The 18810-nt window shown below is 43.1% G+C and overlaps 1 protein-coding gene and 1 pseudogene across 1 annotated transcript in view; one reads left to right on the forward strand and one right to left on the reverse strand.

Annotated features, from left to right (window-relative positions):
• The window catches only part of Pofut3 (protein O-fucosyltransferase 3), a 77502-nt gene that overhangs the window by 21719 nt on the left and 36973 nt on the right, over positions 1–18810 (reverse strand). Inside the window, exon 4 of the mRNA XM_048456526.3 lies at positions 351–1186. Coding sequence (XP_048312483.3) covers positions 351–1186 — 836 coding nt within the window. The remainder of the gene's footprint in view (positions 1–350; positions 1187–18810) is intronic.
• On the forward strand, positions 5520–6614 carry LOC148118350 (large ribosomal subunit protein uL10 pseudogene; annotated as a pseudogene).

An 18810-nucleotide genomic window follows, 5' to 3' on the forward strand; every position in this document is an offset into this window, starting at 1 on the left:
AGGACTGTGTGTGCAGATGGAAAGCAGACCTCTTAGGTTTCTGATCTGGGAACCGACTCCCTTCTTCTGCAGCCCCGTGTGTCAATGCCCAGCACCTGTAGCAAAACTCTTCTTCAGAGAAACAAGGAGGACTGAAGAGCTTCAGAAGGTCCTGAATTGTAAGCATGCCAGTGTCCCCAAAGAGTAAAATGATCTTCTACCTTCTTGTATAGCCCACCACTCTGCTAGGAACAGAGAACGGTGGCAGGCAGCAGCCACAGACAGAAGGTCCACACCACACAGAGAGGCAGAGACAGCACACACACGCGCGCACACACACACACACACACACCAAACTTGCACTAACTCACCTGCTCCTGTAGCCTACTGTTTTCCCACACCCTGTGGCACACCATACACTCAAACGTATCAATGTAGTTGTCCTGGTTGATGTCTTGCACTCCCCACTTCCGCTCCCGGAGAGCTGTCAGAAGTCGCTGGTTAGAGATCTCACCCTTCAGTTTCCATTCTACATAGGCCTCATACGATCGGTCATCATAATCCAGCTGCCTAATGAAATTTGCCAGTTCTCTGGGGTGAGAAAATTCTGAAACAAGAATGGCGCTTCTGTTACTTGGCAGCCAGTCTGCGATGGTGGGGGATCCATAATACACGGGGACGACCCCCAGTTTCAGGGGTCTCCAGAACTTCTCTGTGATGTAATCATCACAGACTGCATTCTCGAACGCCAGGATGAACTTATACTGGGCGATGATTCTGTAGAAGCCATCGGCGTCCATGGAGGCTGGGTTTTTCAGCTGCTGAGGAAGCTCTTTGTTCCGCAAACACTCGCCGTAGGAATCGACTTCGATGTAAGCCATCAGCTCCCGAACATAGCTGTCCCTGTCTGACGGTGGATCACAGTCGGACTGCACGTACACCAGCGGAGCAAGTCTTTGTCTTAGGTTGTTTTTTGACTGCAAAGGAACTAGGTATCTGCGTGACTTCAGGACTCCCACATCCTCCAAGTACTGGGTGGTCAGCGGCAAGTGGGAATGCCTGCTGAATGTGGCTGTGTGGTTGAATAAGGTGATGACCGGCTCGTGGAAGAGCTTATAGTTGTTTTTGGGGGACTCTTCATGGAAAAGGGCCCAGTCATGATGGGCTTTCCGAGGCAGAGGTAAGCTGTCTATGTTAAAGTCAGTACCTAGGAGGAGAAAATAAAATATGAATGAATATGCCCAAAGGAAGCAGGAGACATCAGGGTAAGAGTATACTATAAAGGAATGTGATGCTATAAATACCAAGTGCATATGTCAGCGCTCCTCCAAAGCACCTAGAAGTCAACGGTAAAGCATGCGCCCAAAACTGAATAAGGAAAGAATTGCCAAACATAAGGATTGTCGTTTTCATTCTTTAAAAAAGGTACAGGGAAGAGTGCCTGGGTAGATTTAAAAAGAGGCATTATTCTATTGCCTTCTGCAAATGGCTCTTCATTCCAGAGGCGTTGTCCACAAGACAGCAAGAGAAATGAAGACATCAAGACAGACAGTTCCTTAAAAAGAGGAAAGCAAGAAAAGGAAGTCAAGATGGAGAAAAGCGACTGGGCTGGCAGACTGATTAATCAAGTTAAGTGGGGAGGAATCACGCAAGAGTAGCCTTAAGAAATAGGCAGGATGGATTTTTTTTTAATCCAAAATGATTGATTTCAACAGAGTGCAGTTGATCAATCTTAGTCAAGATAGTAGACAGGAGGTTTTTAAAGACAGAAGCACTGATAATAGCCCTATGTTACAGACTGCTGCAGGGGTAAGCATGAATTTACAAGTACATCAAAAAATAAAGAGGCATAACAGACTTATAATTAGGAGTGATTCTGGCTTCCATGGAATTAATTGGAAAATCTCTGAAATATGATAATATTCAGATCGGTGTGATGGATGTGGTCAGCAGTTATTTCCTGACCATGGGGGGGTAAAGATCCGTTCAGGAAGAACTAATTTCTATGACTAAGGAAGAAAAATGAAGACTTCATCACAATATGAAATTTCTGGATGCTCCTGACAATGATGTTGTGAACACTGGCTTGAGATTGTTAAACATTAATGTACGGAAATAGCAAAACCAAACCCCCCCCACACACACACATACAGACACACACCAGAAGAAGAAAACGCCATCGTCTGCTACCTAGTGGGGAATTAAAATGTACCAAATAACTATAGCAGTATGAAACAGCATCTGGTGGGCTCACAAAAACCAGTTACTTAATGTTAGTTCAAATGCTCTCAAGTGAATACAAACTCTTTGATGCCAATAGTACATCCATGAGAAATCAGGTAATCAAAGAGTGTTTTAGTCACAATTGGAGAGAATGAATGTGGCAACCTGGAACTGCTTAGTCACAACTTACTGAGCTCACATGGTGGGCAGGGTGAGAGTCCTGCGGGTCATCCTATGCCTCCAAGCCAACAGTCCTCGTTGACTATGTGAAATTCAACCACAACTTCACGGCTAGATAATATCCAAAGTGGAGGGACCCGTGCTGATAGCGGCCACAGATATCTCATACCTGGCTGACTGTGAGGTATGAGCATGACGGGGCATGTCTGAGAACATGAAATAGAGAGGCTAGAGCGTCCCTGCAATGCCCAGAATCTAGGAGTCTGTTCCTCAGCAAGTGCAGGATCCCCTACATGCTGCAAAGTGATGAGGGAACTGAGACACGGCCAACTTTGCATTTTGTGACCAGATATACCAACGATGCTCACTGATTCTTTCCTGTTCACTAATTCTGCCAGGTGTGATGCCAACTTAATCCAATGAGACACTGCACAAGGTTTCTGAGTTCCATGGAACATATATTTTTTCTCATTCATGACTCAAAAGAAGGTTGTAAACTTTTATAGGTAACATTAGATTACATCAGAGACTGCTCCTAAGGATATTGGCTAACCCTGTCTTCTTAATACCATAGACATCACCTTCTTGTTTTTCTGTATGTAATAATCTCCCCTCCTTGTTCAGCTGTATGCAATAGCCCTGCCTCTCTGTTCAACTCTACATAATAAACACAATGAGCTTTCGGGCTACTGTGGTTTCTTCAGCAGAGAGCCAAGACTACCCAGTCCAGCAAATCCTGTGTCCATCTATGATTTTTTTTCCTTCATCCCCTCATCACCTAGACAAATACGTCTCTGGAGCCTTTCTGTGTACAGCAGAGCAAGGACACAGAAACCACAAAGCAGCATTCACAGGGCACAGAGAACCTGAGCGCTACCTCTGCTTGTCTACATCGGTGAAGCGCAGCAGGAAGGAAAAGGAGCTGCACCAAGAGCTCTGTGGCCGCTAGGAAGGGCCAGCCATGTTGGGTTGGTAACATGAATGGGACTGAAATGAGCCTGTTATTCATGACATACATGCTGTGCCTCTAGACAAGCTGCGACAGAATGCCAGCATCAGAAAGGACAGAAGATGACAAACGTCCCACATATTCAGTCTATGGTAACAAAATCAAAACAAAACCATGCCCTGCAGAATCTAAGCAAAAGTATACTTGTTTACTAAGAATCAGTGCACAGAGCTGGGCATGGTGGCATGTACCAATAATGCTAGAATTTGGGAGACTGGGGGGAGAAAGAATGCGCTCAAGGCTAGCCTGGACTACAGCCAAAACAACACAGCACAGCCCTATCTCCAAAACCAGTTATTGAGAATTTACCTCAATGGCAGAACGTGGTACCTAGCATGCACAAGAATATAGGTTCAGCACCCAGCAACCCACCCCCCGCAAAAAAAAAAAAAAAAAAAAAAAAACTAAATGTGAAAGCGTAGAGTTCCCATTCTCTCCTCTTAATTCTGTTGAGTCTGCAGGGATAGGAAAAATGCCCCTATTAGTGGGACATGTCACTTTAATAGACAGAAAAGTTAAAGGACCTAACTTACCAGAAATACTTCACATATTTCCTATTTTAAAAAGCATTTCCCAGCACCAGGCAGTGGTGGTGCATGCCTTTAATCCCAGCACTCAGGAGGCAAAGGCAAGTGAATCTCTGAGTATAAGGCCAGGCTGGTCTACAGACGGAGTTCCAGGACAACTAGGGCTACACCAAGAAACCCTGTCTCAAAGAAAGCAAAAACAAACAAACAAGAAAAGCATTTCTCAATATCTTTACTAAGGAGACAATTTTTAAAATGTCACTTTGCCCCCATACGTTACTGTCCTAGGCCTAATCATCAGACAGAAAACACTCAGAAAGAGTAAAGTCATAGCCACCACAGACCTCAACTCCCACACTGGGGACACCAGAGCCTACAGCAGAGTCAGTGCTGGACCATTCCAAAGGTGAACGATTTAACTTTAGCTCCAGGATAATGTCTATTACAAGAGTGGAGCTGAGCCAGGCAATGGAAATAACAAGATGGAGCTCCATAAAATTCTATCTATGTTTATATAATCACTTTGGCTGCCGCTTCCATTTAACAACTTTGGATTCAAACTTTCATTTCTCTGGGTTATTTCGTGTTTGCTGAATATTGATACAGTTATTAGTCCCTTTAAGCAGCTGCTGATGGACAGAACTCACACACTAAAATGCACTGTAAAGGGAATTGCAGTTTGGGATAAAGTTGATGCTGGCAAATCGTGCCAGGCTGCTGACGACAGAGACCGATTTGCAATAGCAGTAAGAGGAGTGGCATGCTTTACAGCAGTGTCCGGGACATGTTTATGCGCCTTCCTCCTGCTCAGGGCACGTGGGCATCTTTCACCATCCCCACACAAACTGGGAAAACAGAAGGCAACTCGCATTATTGGCCCTACTTGGTGACTGCGGTTTCTGTCCCGCCTGGTCCTGCAGCCGTTAAGTCCCAAAGAATCACACAGAGGTCTATATTAATTATAAACTGATTGACCCATTAGCTCAGGCTTCTTATTAGCTCTTATAACTTATATTAGCCCATTATTCTTGTCTGTGTTAGCCACGTGGCTCAGTACCTTTTTCAGCCAGACTGTCACATCTCGCTTGCCCTATGTCTGGATCATGACTGCGGACTGCAGAATCCTCTTCCCAGAATTCTCCTGTTCTCATTGTCTCACCTCTACTTCCTGCCTGGCTACCAGCCAAACAGCATTTTATCAAACAAGCTCAAGAAACAAATGTTTACAGGGTGATACAATTGTCTCACAGCACCCACTGCAATCACAAAGGTTGGCTCACTCATCTAGAACTAAAAAGCCAGGTGAGGACCAGGAGTCAAGCTGGCCAATGTCGGGAAACCAGAATATGACAGTGATGCTGATTCTAGAGAGTGAATGAATGAATGAGTATGAGTGAAGGGCTATGGGCACCCTCAAGTGCTCCCACAAAAAAAAATATAACTTTAGTACCTCTAGTCAATACAGTTTGCTTCTAAAGAAGGCACGGCTTAACCTAGAAGAGAGCCCAAAGAGTCTTCCAAACCTAACAACAAAATATTCCTACCGTGAAGCCGAACAGCCTATGAAAATCCAGTCTATCAAAAATACTCAACAAGGCTCTCTCGCCAGGCGTTCTCGTTAGAGTGACATCGTCTTTAAACCCTGCGTGGCAATCCCTGACGCACTGCCGTGATGCCCAGGGAAGACAGGGCGACCTGGAAGTCCAACTACTTCCTTAAGATCATCCAACTTTTGGATGATTATCCAAAATGCTTCACTGTGGGAGCAGACAATGTGGGCTCCAAGCAGATGCAGCAGATCCGCATGTCTCTGCGAGGGAAGGCTGTGGTGCTGATGGGCAAGAACACCATGATGCGGAAGGCCATCCAGGGGCACCTGGAGAACAACCGAGCTCTGGAGAAACTGCTGCCTCATATCCGGGGGAATGTGGGCTTTGTGTTCACCAAGGAGGACCTCACTGAGATTCGGGACATGCTGCTGGCCAATAAGGTGCCAGCTGCTGCCCGTGCTGGTGCCATCGCCCCATGCGAGGTCACTGTGCCAGCCCAGAACACTGGTCTGGGGCCCGAGAAGACCTCTTTCTTTCAGGCTTTAGGCATCACCACTAAAATCTCCAGGGGCACCATTGAAATTCTGAGTGATGTGCAGCTGATAAAAACTGGAGACAAAGTGGGAGCCACGCTGCTGAACATGCTGAACATCTCCCCCTTCTCCTTTGGGCTGATCATCCAGCAGGTGTTTGACAATGGCAGCATTTACAACCCCAAAGTGCTTGACATCACAGAGCAGGCTCTGCACTCCGGCTTCCTAGAGGGTGTCCGGAATGTTGCCAGTGTTTGTCTGCAGATCAGCTACCCGACTGTTGCCTCAGTGCCACACTCTGTCATCAATGGGTACAAGCGGGTTCTGGCTCTGTCTGTGGAGGCTGAGTACACCTTCCCACTTGCTGAAAAGGTCAAGGCCTTCTTGGCTGATCCATCTGCATTTGTGGCTGCTGCCCCTGTGGCTGCCGCCACCACTGCTGCTCCTGCTGCTGCTCCTGCAGCCCCAGCGAAGGCTGAAGCCAAGGAAGAGTCGGAGGAATCAGATGAAGATATGGGATTTGGTCTCTTTGACTAACCCTCTCAAAGCAACCAATTCAGACAACTTAGTCCAAGAAACATGGAAATAAAAGCTTACTTCTGTTAAAAAAAAATACTCAACAAGGAGAATTAAAACTTTCTGAGGAAAGCAGTATAGAACAAAGGAAAGCCTGGTGTGTTGCTCAGAGAGTACATTTACTGGTGCTTTTAAATCCTTTGCCTGTGAATTTTCTTGACTTATTCACACAACTCCAGGGTTCTAAGCAGTAACTAACATTATGAAATAATATTAGTAAGAGGATCTTGTCACGTGAAACTAAATTCTGAACAAAGGAACTAGCCACATGCACCTCTATAGACACCCTTTTTCTCTCTAGCCAGGTGAGGAGGGGTTGAGGAACTAGCCACACGCACCTCTACAGACACCCTTTCTCTCTGCAGTTGAAAAGGGGCTCTGACAGGGCCCTTGGCTCAGAGAGCCCTCCAACCAACTGCTGGGCCCATATTCCTCCTGCTCCTCCCATTCTCTCTCCAAGGGTCCCTCTGCCTGCCCCCTAACCACTTCGCCATCACGCAACCTCCCTCTCTCAATTACACACACTCATTAAGCACGCCTACTCCGCCCCAGACATGGACATTTCTCAAGCTCCTTATAGAGTCTGTGCTGAGGGCCAGCCAATAACTTTGCAATCCCCTTCATAATAGGTGCAGGGCCTAAGGCAAAAGAAAGATCAAGTCCCATACACCACTTACCTAAGTATTTTAAAGGCTAAAGATCAATCTAACAGGCAATTCAGTGTTCTCTCCTTTTACCTTTGCAAACATAACTTTATGATTACTGATGTGCACACGCATGCACTGTGTAAAACAGTAAATGACATGTACTCAAAACAAACTTTTTTAAAAGTATAGTACTACATGCCCTTAATCCTAGCACACTGAAGGCTGGGGCAGGAAGACTGAAATGTCAAGGTCAGCCTAAGCTACACAGCAAGTGAAAATAGCTATACATAATGAGACATGCCTTTCCAAAAAACAGTGAGGCGCCCCTGTTATCTGAGCATACCAGAGACTAGAGCGAAAGGACCACAAGTTCAAATTACCCTGGGCTACATAGTGAGATTCTGTCTCAAAAAAAAAAAATCAAAGATGATGATTTCTTTAGAGGCTTGTTGGCATGAGGTGAAGAAAACAGAAGGAGATTGTTCTGCTCAATATCATTAAATGTGACAGAATCCAGAGCCACCTAGGAGACAAACCTTTAGCTATGTCTATGAGGAGGTCTCTAGGCTCTGCAATTTTCTTTCCTCTCTCCCACCTTACTGGTTGACTATTAACCCCAGCTATCTCTCCTACATTCATAGTTGAACCGAGGTCCATAGTAAAGTATGTATCCCCTACTGTAGTAAAGCAAATAAAATGTCTTTCTGGTTTTAACAAGTATTTAGTGCAGAACTTTTATGGCCCATAATTTGCTATCACCCTTTGGCTAACCACCAAGCCCTACGGACACCCTAGCAGTACAGCCTGCCCTGGAGACGTCAAACCAGGAGGCACGCCAGCGCAGGTTCTGGAAGGGGACTGACGTGAAGCCTCTGGGGCAGAGAATTCTCTAGTACTATTTCTTGAACGTGATGCTGTGCCAATACTGTGTATTACATGGGACTTCATCCTGCAAACCTGCTCTCTCAGAATCCCTGAGCAACTGCCCTGCAATTAGGTCTAGCCAAAGGGAGCATGGGGTGGGGGCTGGAGAGTAAGAAGGAGCCTCCCTCAGTGGAGCCTCAAGAGGGGCAGCCAAGGCTGTCACTTTGCAAGAAGCCGCTGCCAGTGAGCTTCACCAGCACACAGGGTTTGCTATAACTGCTCCTTTCCATAAAGTACTCCTCCCTTTGCTCTATCAGTTGGTGCTTCAAGCGCTGTGCAACCAACCCTCTGCTGAAGGCCCACTGCTTGTCACGCCTAGACTGACTTCTGCTTTCTTCTGCCAACAACTTATCCATAAATCTCCTCTTGTTCTTCTGTCCCCTCACTTTTCTGAAAATACTGTTTTTTGTTTGTTTGTTTCGTTCACATGTCTAACACCTTGTCAGCCCCACTGAGCTTCTATTTCCCTGCCCAAGGGAAACTTCTATTTTCCCTGCCCAAAATTAACTTTCCAGTTTATTTCCCTTAGAACATCTGATAAAATACGAAAACATAAAAATGCATGCTTCCTTTTTATATAAAAATAAAAAGGAAACGTTTTTAAGAAAGAACCATCAAATTACTTAAAACCAAACCAAAAAAAGCCCACATTTTTTCATCCCTGTACCCCTTTATAATTCTCCTCTGGGATGCAAGTTAAATCATACAGGACACTAAGATCCACGCAGCAACAGATTTTTAAAAATGCAAAGGGAAATTGTATCAGAGTAGATTCAGAAGGATGGCTCAGCAAGTGAAGGTGCTCGCTGCCAAGCTTGAGGACCTAAGTTCGATCCCCTAGTCCTCCCTGGTGCAAAACAAGAACTGGCCCCATGAATTGTCATCTCATTTATGTATTTGCCATGGCATGAGTATGCCCTCCTTCCCTTGCACACATGCATGCACGTGTGCATACACACACACACTCAGACGCATCAAACGGGAAATAAATGTAAAGAAAAATTAAAACGATGTTAACATCCTTTCATGAAACACATCCTTGTTGCTCATTACTCATCTATGCAGTCAACATGTATGGAGACGGCAATACTGAAAGAGGTACAACCACTCCTAAAGAGCACAGATTTGCTAGGTCCTGCTAATTGGACATTAAACTAAAACTCGGGAACCTCAAAGAGGAACAAAATGAGCCTCAGGGGATATTATGATGATGATGTAAATGTTAAGCCATTAGCTGAAATTCAAACTAGAGTAGGATACATACATGCAGTCACTCCCGAAGAAAGAGAAGAATAATTATGTCTGGCTAGTCCAAGAGATTGGTGCTGAACTACTGACAAGTCCACAGAAGACCTAATAATCAAAAAATTAGGCTCAATTACTAGCTCAAGACAAACAAGTAAAGCCATTGTTGTAGTCTCTGGTATAGCTATGAATATAATCTGCATCATGATGATGATGATAATGACCTACCAAGCATGGGGATCAGCCATATAGGAGGTGGACTACAGGTAGACTGAGCATGCGCGCTAACAGGAATGAGTAAATGAATGAGCGCTCATCCAACAAGGCAGCGGACAATGCTTAATACTGGAAATCACGACAGGGTGCTAGACTGTCACACGCACTTATTTCAGAAACATGAAAACCTGGAAAGGGGAAATTGTTTTATAGTGAGAAGAGCTTTTCGCATAATTTGAAACCATGTACAGCTACGAACCTGGCATTATCCATGTAAACAGAGGGAGTATCTCTACCGTGGTGCACACAAGTCTTTCAATTGTCACATGGCATTACGCCACTGTGTGCAATGCAGTCATGTCCATATTCTACCAAGACCTCCAGCTTACGAGGACAGGTCAATAGTATGAAAGCAATCAAGGAAACACTCTTCACAATTTAGGCCCACTGAGTCCTAAGACAATCGATACAGTGGTTATCTTCAACCACAAACAAAATTTCAGGGCCAGTATGTGTATCCGCCATAGACTAAAGGTATACTTTACTTAAGTCAAAACCTAATACTAAGTCAGTCTACAGTCTAGTCAAGGTACCAATGACACATTTTTTCAAAGCAAGTTCATCCAGCAGGTACATATGGAAATTGCAAGCCATTTTACCCCACTCTTAACATTATCTAGAAGCTAAGATTTACAAAAATGAATTCATTCTCCAAACCTCCATTTAATCATGCTAAAGTCTCTCTGTATATTGAAGGGAGAAGAAATATAGAATAAAGCACTGTCCTCCCACATCCATCACATTTATATCTCCAGCCAGCTTTTAATAGCACGCCTCATCATTTAGGCGACAGACTCAAACAAGGATCTGAAGTCCACGTTAAGAATCTCTAGTAATACAAACTAAATTTCATCTTAGAAGTCCAGATCTAATGCTATAGACAAGATTCAATGTTCTGTCAGCAAACAAAAAGCAAGGTGGTAAGTGTGTAAAGCAACAGAAAATCTGTGTTTGCAAATAGTTTTTCTCTTTTTAACATGAAATTTCTAGTACTAAAACATTCATTACTACTATAACTTCTATTAAACTCAAATATGTGTTTCTATGTGTTTCTATGTGTGTGTGTGTGTGTGTGTGTGTGTGCGTGCACGCGCATGTGTGCACATAAAAAGGAAGCAGAAGAAAACAAAAACCAGCCCCACCCATGTCCCATGTTCCCCACTCAACATGGAAACTTGTGGGCATCTCCCCACAGCATGTTTTGTATATGTCAGAGGGAAGGAGAGCATGTATGTATGTATGAGCAAGAGCATGTAGCATGCACATATGTATGAGAAAGAGTGTCTGTAGAAATAAATGAGAATATATTCTAAATTCACCGACAGGGTGGGTCACTATTGACAAGTCTGCATTCCCTCATTATCTCTCTCTCTCTCTTTCTTTCTCTCTCTCTCTCTCTCTCTCTCTCTCTCTCTGTGTGTGTGTGTGTGTGTGTGTGTGTGTGTGTGTGTGTGTGTAATATTCCTTTTCACTGTGTGAATATGTGTCACTGTGATTGGGCTAGCAAAGAAGTTGATTGGCCAATAGCTGGACAGGTAGAAGTTAGGTGGGTCTTGCAGAAAAAAAAGAGAATGCAAAGAAGGAGAGAAGCCTCACAGGCACGGGAGAGATGACTCAGAGAGAAGGAGATAAACTTGTATAGTGAGAAAAGGTTTCAAACCATCTGGCAAAGCATAGATATATGGGTTAATTTAAAGTGTAAGAGTTAGCAAGTAATAATCCTGAGCTAATGGCCGAGCATTTATAATGAATAAGTCTTCACCTACATGTGTCTACATGTAGTTTCTATATGAGTTCAGGCATGTCCGTAGAAGTCAGAAGACAACATTAGATTTGGTCTTTACCGTCCACCTTGCTTGAGATAGGGTCTCTCTTGTTCACTACTTCATAAGTCACTAACTGGCCCGTGAGCTGCAGGCAATTCTCCTGTCTCTGCCTCCCAATGCCCAGATGAAGGCACACTGGGATTACTGATGTTATTGCAACTGCATCCATTTTTCTAGGAATCTGAATTCTGTGTAGCTTGCACAGCAAGCACTTCACTTACAGAGCCATCCTCCCAGCTCTCAACAAGTCTTGAGAAAATCAATCCACAGTAAGATTAGTTCCTTTGATACTGCTCATATATAAATTTGAAATATGTATCCTAAACTTTATCCTGTAAAGACTATGACTCAAGGAAAGAATAGAACAGGCCCCAAATGAAAGGAGCAGGTCCCTACCACCCTGATCATAATAGTAATACCTGAAAGGAAAAGCTCCCTGCTTCCTGGCCCATCCACCACTGTCTCTGGATATGAGCGCAGCTCAGGTCTGCAGTTGGGCACAGAGGCAATCAGCAGGCAAGCAGATACACAGAAGCACAAGCACAGCACATAGCAGCAAGAGGGAGATCATTAGACAAAGTGTAGGCTTTGCTGGCTACTCTTGAATAAATGATGTCATAACACCTTCATCTGGTGCAGCCATCATTTTATCACATGGAAAGCCTCACCAACATGTGGAGAAATGACAGGGTTAAAAAAAATATATGTTTCAATGAAACTGATCTTCTAACAAAACAAGTCTGCTTGCGCTGAACTTCTGCTTGAGTTAATAAATAAAGGTCCTTATTACTAAGCCACTTTGAGCCAGGCTTTTTGACAGTTATAATCTACTGGTATTAGAGTATGGTCTACTATATGGAGGTCTACACATGGGAGTTTAAGAAGCAGTGTAGATGGGACCTTTCCCCGTTTTCTTTTTCTAAATAGTTTAAGTTGATTCTGACAGTAAGATTCTAGGAAGCAAATATTTCTCCAGGAAGAATTTTTCAAGTTGCCCATCTGCTGGATGTTCCTATTCGGTTATCACATGGCCTTTTCCAAGTATTGTGACAAAAGCACTTACCATATCCAACTATAATTGTATATGTACTTGGCTGTCTCCCTATGGGTCAGGGAGCCCTTCAGAAAACACAAGTTTATTTATCTTTGCCTGAAGAACTCAACACAGTGCCTGCCATCTAGTAAGTATCCAAAGGTACTCAGAGAAAAATAAATAAATAAATGTATTGTAAGCTCTTATTATGTAAACACTCAGGTCATAGCTTATTCTGTCAATTCTATGTCAAGAATAAGAAAGAAAAAGACTCCAGCTGTGGACTAAAAGCAAGTCTCCAACAAGGGACATAGCTCAAACATGGATGCACTGGGAATTCTAAAAAAAATCCTAAATATTGAAATATGGGACAGCTCTCTATGTAACTGTCACATGAAGGCTCTCATCACACAAGAGCAAGTATTCCGGTTCACACTACTAGCTGTTAGATTCTGGGGTCTGTGTTTCACCCAATAAGGTCAAAAAGCACATATGGCCATAAAACAAAATAGTGAATTAGAAATTGGTGCAGCAATTTGCTGAGAATAATCACTTGTCTTATGAAATCTTTATTGCCTTATTTTCTTGGGTAAGTTTTATTTTAATTTCTCACGGTAATATTTCATAGCAAATGAGCATGTTATAGTACCACCTTGTTAAAATAATACTATGCAATAAAATATAAGCAATAATTTGTAATAATATAAGCTATTCTTTGCACAAATTTATAAAGTCAGTATTTGAGAAAAAATTACAAGGAGTTACAGGCATGGAAAATGAGACTTAAAAAATGTTAGGCTCTCAATTTGAGCTTTGAAATGAAAGACACTTTTGGTTGGCTGTAACTTCTTGGTTATCCCATGCGACTGGACCCTACTTATCCAAGTGTTTATCATCAGTAGTCAGCCATAGAGAAACACTAAGTTTCACTCTGAAACCATAGGAAATCCTTAAGTTATCACTACAAACAAATCAACAATCCAAACATACTAAGTGTGTCTGAGAAGCTTTATACAGGTCAGATGTATAAGTAAACAAATCATATTTTGCTGTGAGTAAGAAAATTTATGACGCCGGGTGGTAGTGGCACATGCCTTTAATCTCAGCACTCAGGAGACATAAGCAGGCGGATCTCTGTGAGTTTGAGGCCAGCCTGGTCTACAGAGTGAGTTCCAGGACAGGCACCAAAGCTACAGAGAAACCTTGTCTTGAAAAAAGACAAAAGAGAAAAAAGAAAATTTATGACTCAATAGTGCTTGAAATTTTTTACTAAATATATTAAATGTTGAGATATATGTAGATATAGATACCTAACAACTCAGATAGAGAACTAATAATACATACAAGCAAAGAACAACAAACAAGTTCATAGTTACTGTAACAGGTTGGATCTGAAGCATCCTACGAAAACTTGCGTGTTAACAGTCTTGGTGACTGGCCTGCCTTCAGTCTGCAGTGGTGGAACCTTCCAGATCCAGAGCCTAGCAGAAGGCAGTTGGGACTTGAGTGGGAGTTCCCCTGGGGGATGCTGGAAGCCTGGTCCTCCTCCCCTCTTGTTCCCTGGCTGTCACGAGGCCATCAGATTTGCTCTATCACAGGCTCCCCACCTGTCTTGTGTCACTGCCAAGTGACAAATGAGGCAAGGGCCACGCTCTGGAACTCTGAGGCATTTCCCTCTCTTGTGTCCCTCAGGTATTTCGTCAAAGGAGTGGAGATCTTCCAAACACACACAACACAAGAAGAGACGATAGGCGGGGGGGTAGTAAATTTTAAAACAAAGTACATGTACAATTGGAATCAACATAGCTTTAAAACAGCCAAATCTGAAAAATACCTAAATATATATGTTCATTTGTATACATGTATATATTTGTACACACACACATATAGTATGTGTGAATCAGCTCAATAAAGTAGAAAAAAACTACAGGCCAAACAATTTTACATTAAAATTCTAGAAGAACGGCCTTTATTACGACTGGAATGTGGATTGTAAAAGATGAAATTTCATTGTTTCCTGGGAGACTTCTTTATGGTTTAAATTTTTCTACAGTGATATATTTGTGGGCTATTTTTCTAATTTTTCAAAGCCAGAAATTTATAGAGAAAGGCAAAGAAAAGCAAAAGAAGGCCTCGGAAATTTAGTAAAGTGTGGAAAGGCTCAGACACATTCCCAAAACTGCCACCTGGTCCCTCTGCTCCTAGGAAATACTGCCGCTGGCATCCTGCCTGCTTGTAAGAGTAGCACGGATCACAATTTAGATGGAAAGTCACGTAGTACAGTAAGCAATGCAGGGGGTCTTTGTTGCCGTTATGCAACTGATAGCAATCTGCTCACAAACCCCACTTGAGTGCTCTGTAGCTGGACTACCTGAAAGGGTCGGAGAAGTTATTGCCACCAGGATGGACCAGGAAACCGTCTCTTAAAGGAGCCATGCATCTGCTTGTGGCCAGGAAACAAAGTCTGAAAGAAACATGATTACCAAGAAGCAGAAACTGACACTGGCTATTTTTTGTCTTGAAGCACATGTTAAGCTTCCTTTGGCTTCCTGTGGATGCGCACCGAAGATGGAAGTTATAAAATAATCCCACACTAGCTCAGAATTGAGTAAGCCAAGAATTTCATCTACCTCAGAGAGCGAAAGCACAGATTATACTTGAACATCAGCAGGCGGGGCGTTCTGCTAATTCCCATCTAATGAATGATTCCGGATGCAGGTGAAGATCAACACCCACCTGCTAGGAAAACGCCCGACAGTTCAGCCTAAAAACTGGCTAGATTTTAAAAATTACGCTGACATCAAAATAATCAAACTGGAGCCTGTCAAACCAAGCACCTTACCTTGAAATAATAATACCTCATAGTTTAAGGTATTAATCTTAATGCTTTTGATTGGGTACTACTTTTCAGTATAATAAAAACCTAAATAAAGGCGATGCTCTTAAAATAGTATGGTGGAAGACAGAAAAGTAATAAAACACAATGTGTACATAATTTTTTAAAAAGAAACTAAGTTATAAAAAGAATTTTTTAAAAAATTTAACTAACTGAAATCAGGGGATGCGTTTGCCTCCAGCAAATACTCTAGCTGGATCTGGCTTCCAAATGGAGCCTCTCCAAATGTCTACCTCTGTCCCCTAGTGTTGTTTACAGTATGTCCTAAAGGAGGCTACAGTGGCCAGTTAATTCCAGTTTGTCCAGAATGCATTATTTTCCCACTGAAAACCCTGTAACAAAGGGTCTCCCTGATTCGGGGCACATGGAGATGGATCCATAAAAACAAACAAAACAAAACAAACAACAACAAAAGCCCTCCAATCGTATCAGCATGAGGAAAGGCATGTAACTATGTTTAGCTATGCCTAACTCTTTGCCATAAAAGTTTGCAATGTGGCCTAAAGATCAGAATTTAGTTCCTTGAATGAAAAAAAGAGGACTGTCAAAAGCAAGCTGTCCAAGAAGATGCCAAACGCAAGAGGCAAGAGGACAGAGTGTACAACCCAATTCACATGAAGTCTTCAAACTGACAAAAATGAGACTCTGGTGACAGAAATCAGGTCAGTGCTTGCCTGGTTCCTGGTAGGTGGCAGGAAGGGAGGTGACCTTACTTTCTGGAATTTGGAAATTTTCTGTACTTTGTCTAAGGTCGTGAGAACAAGATACATTTCTTGTTTCCAAGAAATTGATTCATTGATTCAATTGTTTCATTGATTCCAAGATCACCAACCGGAAGCTTAAACCATCAACTTGCCCTTTAGATAGTTTGAACTGAAGCAATACCTGCTCGTACATGACTGAGTACCATTTACAACAGCAGAGGTAAGAGATCATCCAGAGTGTTCCGCTGCAGGTGACTGCATACGCTATATACATACAATGAGCATTAATTACTCAACCACATAAACATGTAATGCATGCTAATAAGAAAGCTTTAGAAACTGAGTGTGGCAATGAGTGCCAGTAAACCCTGCACTTTGGAGGCTGAAACAGGGAGAAGGCGAGTTCGAGGCCAGCCTGGGCTACCCAGCAAGACCCCGTTTAAAAACAAGTGGTTCAAAATAAAAAATAAACTAAAAGCAGAGCTGCCATGTGATCTAGCAGCCTCAACGCTGGGTGCATATCCAGGGGATGTAAAAATGAAATCAGGAGGCTGGCGTGATATCTACATACCCACGCCTATTGTCGTACTGTTCTCAATCACCAAGACAAGGAAACAACACGAGTGTCCGTCAGCTGATGACTTCAAAGGATGGAGTCTTGTCATCTGTAGGGAACTAAAGCTGATTTTCCTACGTGGCATAAGCCATGCCCAGAAAGAGCTCATGGATATGCAGAAGCTAATCTTGTAGAGGTTTCAAGTAGTCCAAAGGCTACTGAAGGCTGAGGGAGACTAAAGTGGGTGGCGAGGGAAATGGGAAGAGTTGATGGATGGGTACCAAGCCACAGAAGTAAGAAGCCTTACTATGCCACTGCACAGAAGGGGGCCTTCATTAACAATAATTCTCTGTGTTTTAAGGAGCAAGGCAAGACTTTTAATTTTTATGGTTTATAAATAATAAAGCTATAAATGATACACCAGATATTTTTAAAACAGACTTAAAGTCATTAGATTTTAACAAGCTAAGCATGGCATGTATGTATACATGTCCTGATACAGTATAACCTTGAATCCTGTTTATAGACTCAGTGAGTTCGTACTGTGTTTGAAAGACTTATTATTTTACGAGGCTGAACTTGAAATCATAATACTCTTGCCTCAGCCTTCTAAGTGCTGAAATTATAGCCATCATACCTGACCCAACTTCTGTGCTTTTATATATCAGCTTTTTAAAAAAATATTTGTAGGGGTGCTGGAGAGATGGCTCAGCACGTAAAAATACACATTGTTCTTACAGAGGACCAGGTTCCATGCCCAGAACCCACAAAGTGTCTCACAACCATCTGCAACTTTAGTTCCCAGGGATCCAATGCCTTCTTCTGATCTCCTCAGTTACCAGGCACATACATGATACACATACATACATACAGGCAAAGCTTTATACACATAACATAACTAAAATCCAAACAAAGACTTAATAATGTTAATAACTGAGTAACAACCTTGGTTCGGGAAGTGGTCTGTGATCTGATTTCAATGCCTTAGCTGCTTACGTCAAAGAATGTTTACGAGTCAGTCAGGTAAAAGGTAATAGCCATAGACTGAATAGAAGGACAGATGTACCAAAAGGGGACCAGGAAATGCAGATAACCTTTGGTAAACAGATGCAGCAATGGAACATTTAGGGTGTTCTAAAACATTAGTTTTAGAGTGTTAGCTTGCCCTGATCTGAGGAAAACATGATCCTAATGCACCCCAGAAGACTGGTATGCTCTGACCACAGCTGGCATGTGGGGTTGCAACTGATGGAATCCACGTTGTTGCTAAGCAGCCAGAGACAGTCTGCAGCAACCACAGGAGGTACGGTGCTGCCGGCCAATGGTAATGGTAGACGATGGAGGCAGCTCAATCCTTAAAATGACCCACAAGGACCCTTCTGTGAACTTGCATGGAAAATGTCTCAAGTACAACAGCCAGGAGTCTCTCACTTGCTACATATTTGGCAAGGGATAAGGCTTGGGCGCACGCGGGTGTGTGCAAGCACATACATTTCTATGTGCCAAAAGTCTTGTCGGTTTCTGTTAGCCAACAAGGCAGCTCTTTGCAATGCATCAGTTGAGCCAAGCATCTTCCTGGAATTATTTCCCGGTTGAGAAATGGAAAGGTTGTTGGATGGCCTCTTCCATCTAATGGTATGTAACAAAGTCTAGTACACAGTGGAGACCCTAGCCCAGTAAAACATCAGAGCCAATTGGATCCTCTGCAACCTGAGAGTCAAACTGGCACTCAGGGGCCCCACACGGTGCAGTCTGCCCAAGTTGGATCCTTCAGGACAGCAGCCTGTTCCCGATGACCACCCCTAGCAGCCACTGTGCTCAGGTTTCCTACCACACGCTGGTCCCCTCTGCCTAATAATGTGCCGTGGACAGCCATAGGTGTTATGGGCTGGGCTATTTAGATGCCAAATGGAGAAAATAAAATCCTCCCCCAGTACCTCGCAGCTAGTGCTTGGGAAAATAATGGCACTATAGAGATATCGTTGGGTCTGCGCGAAAGAAATTAGGGGATTAGAACGGGTAAATGACGTTATGAGAAAAAATACCACATGCACTGATCCAAGGTGAGAAAATTAAGATAGAATAACACGAAGTAGAAGGATCAAGAGGCAGGGAGCGCTGAGGCA

The sequence above is a fragment of the Myodes glareolus genome, chromosome 23 (assembly GCF_982192425.1).
Source record: "Myodes glareolus chromosome 23, mMyoGla1.1, whole genome shotgun sequence".
NCBI classification, from domain to species: Eukaryota; Metazoa; Chordata; class Mammalia; order Rodentia; family Cricetidae; genus Myodes; species Myodes glareolus.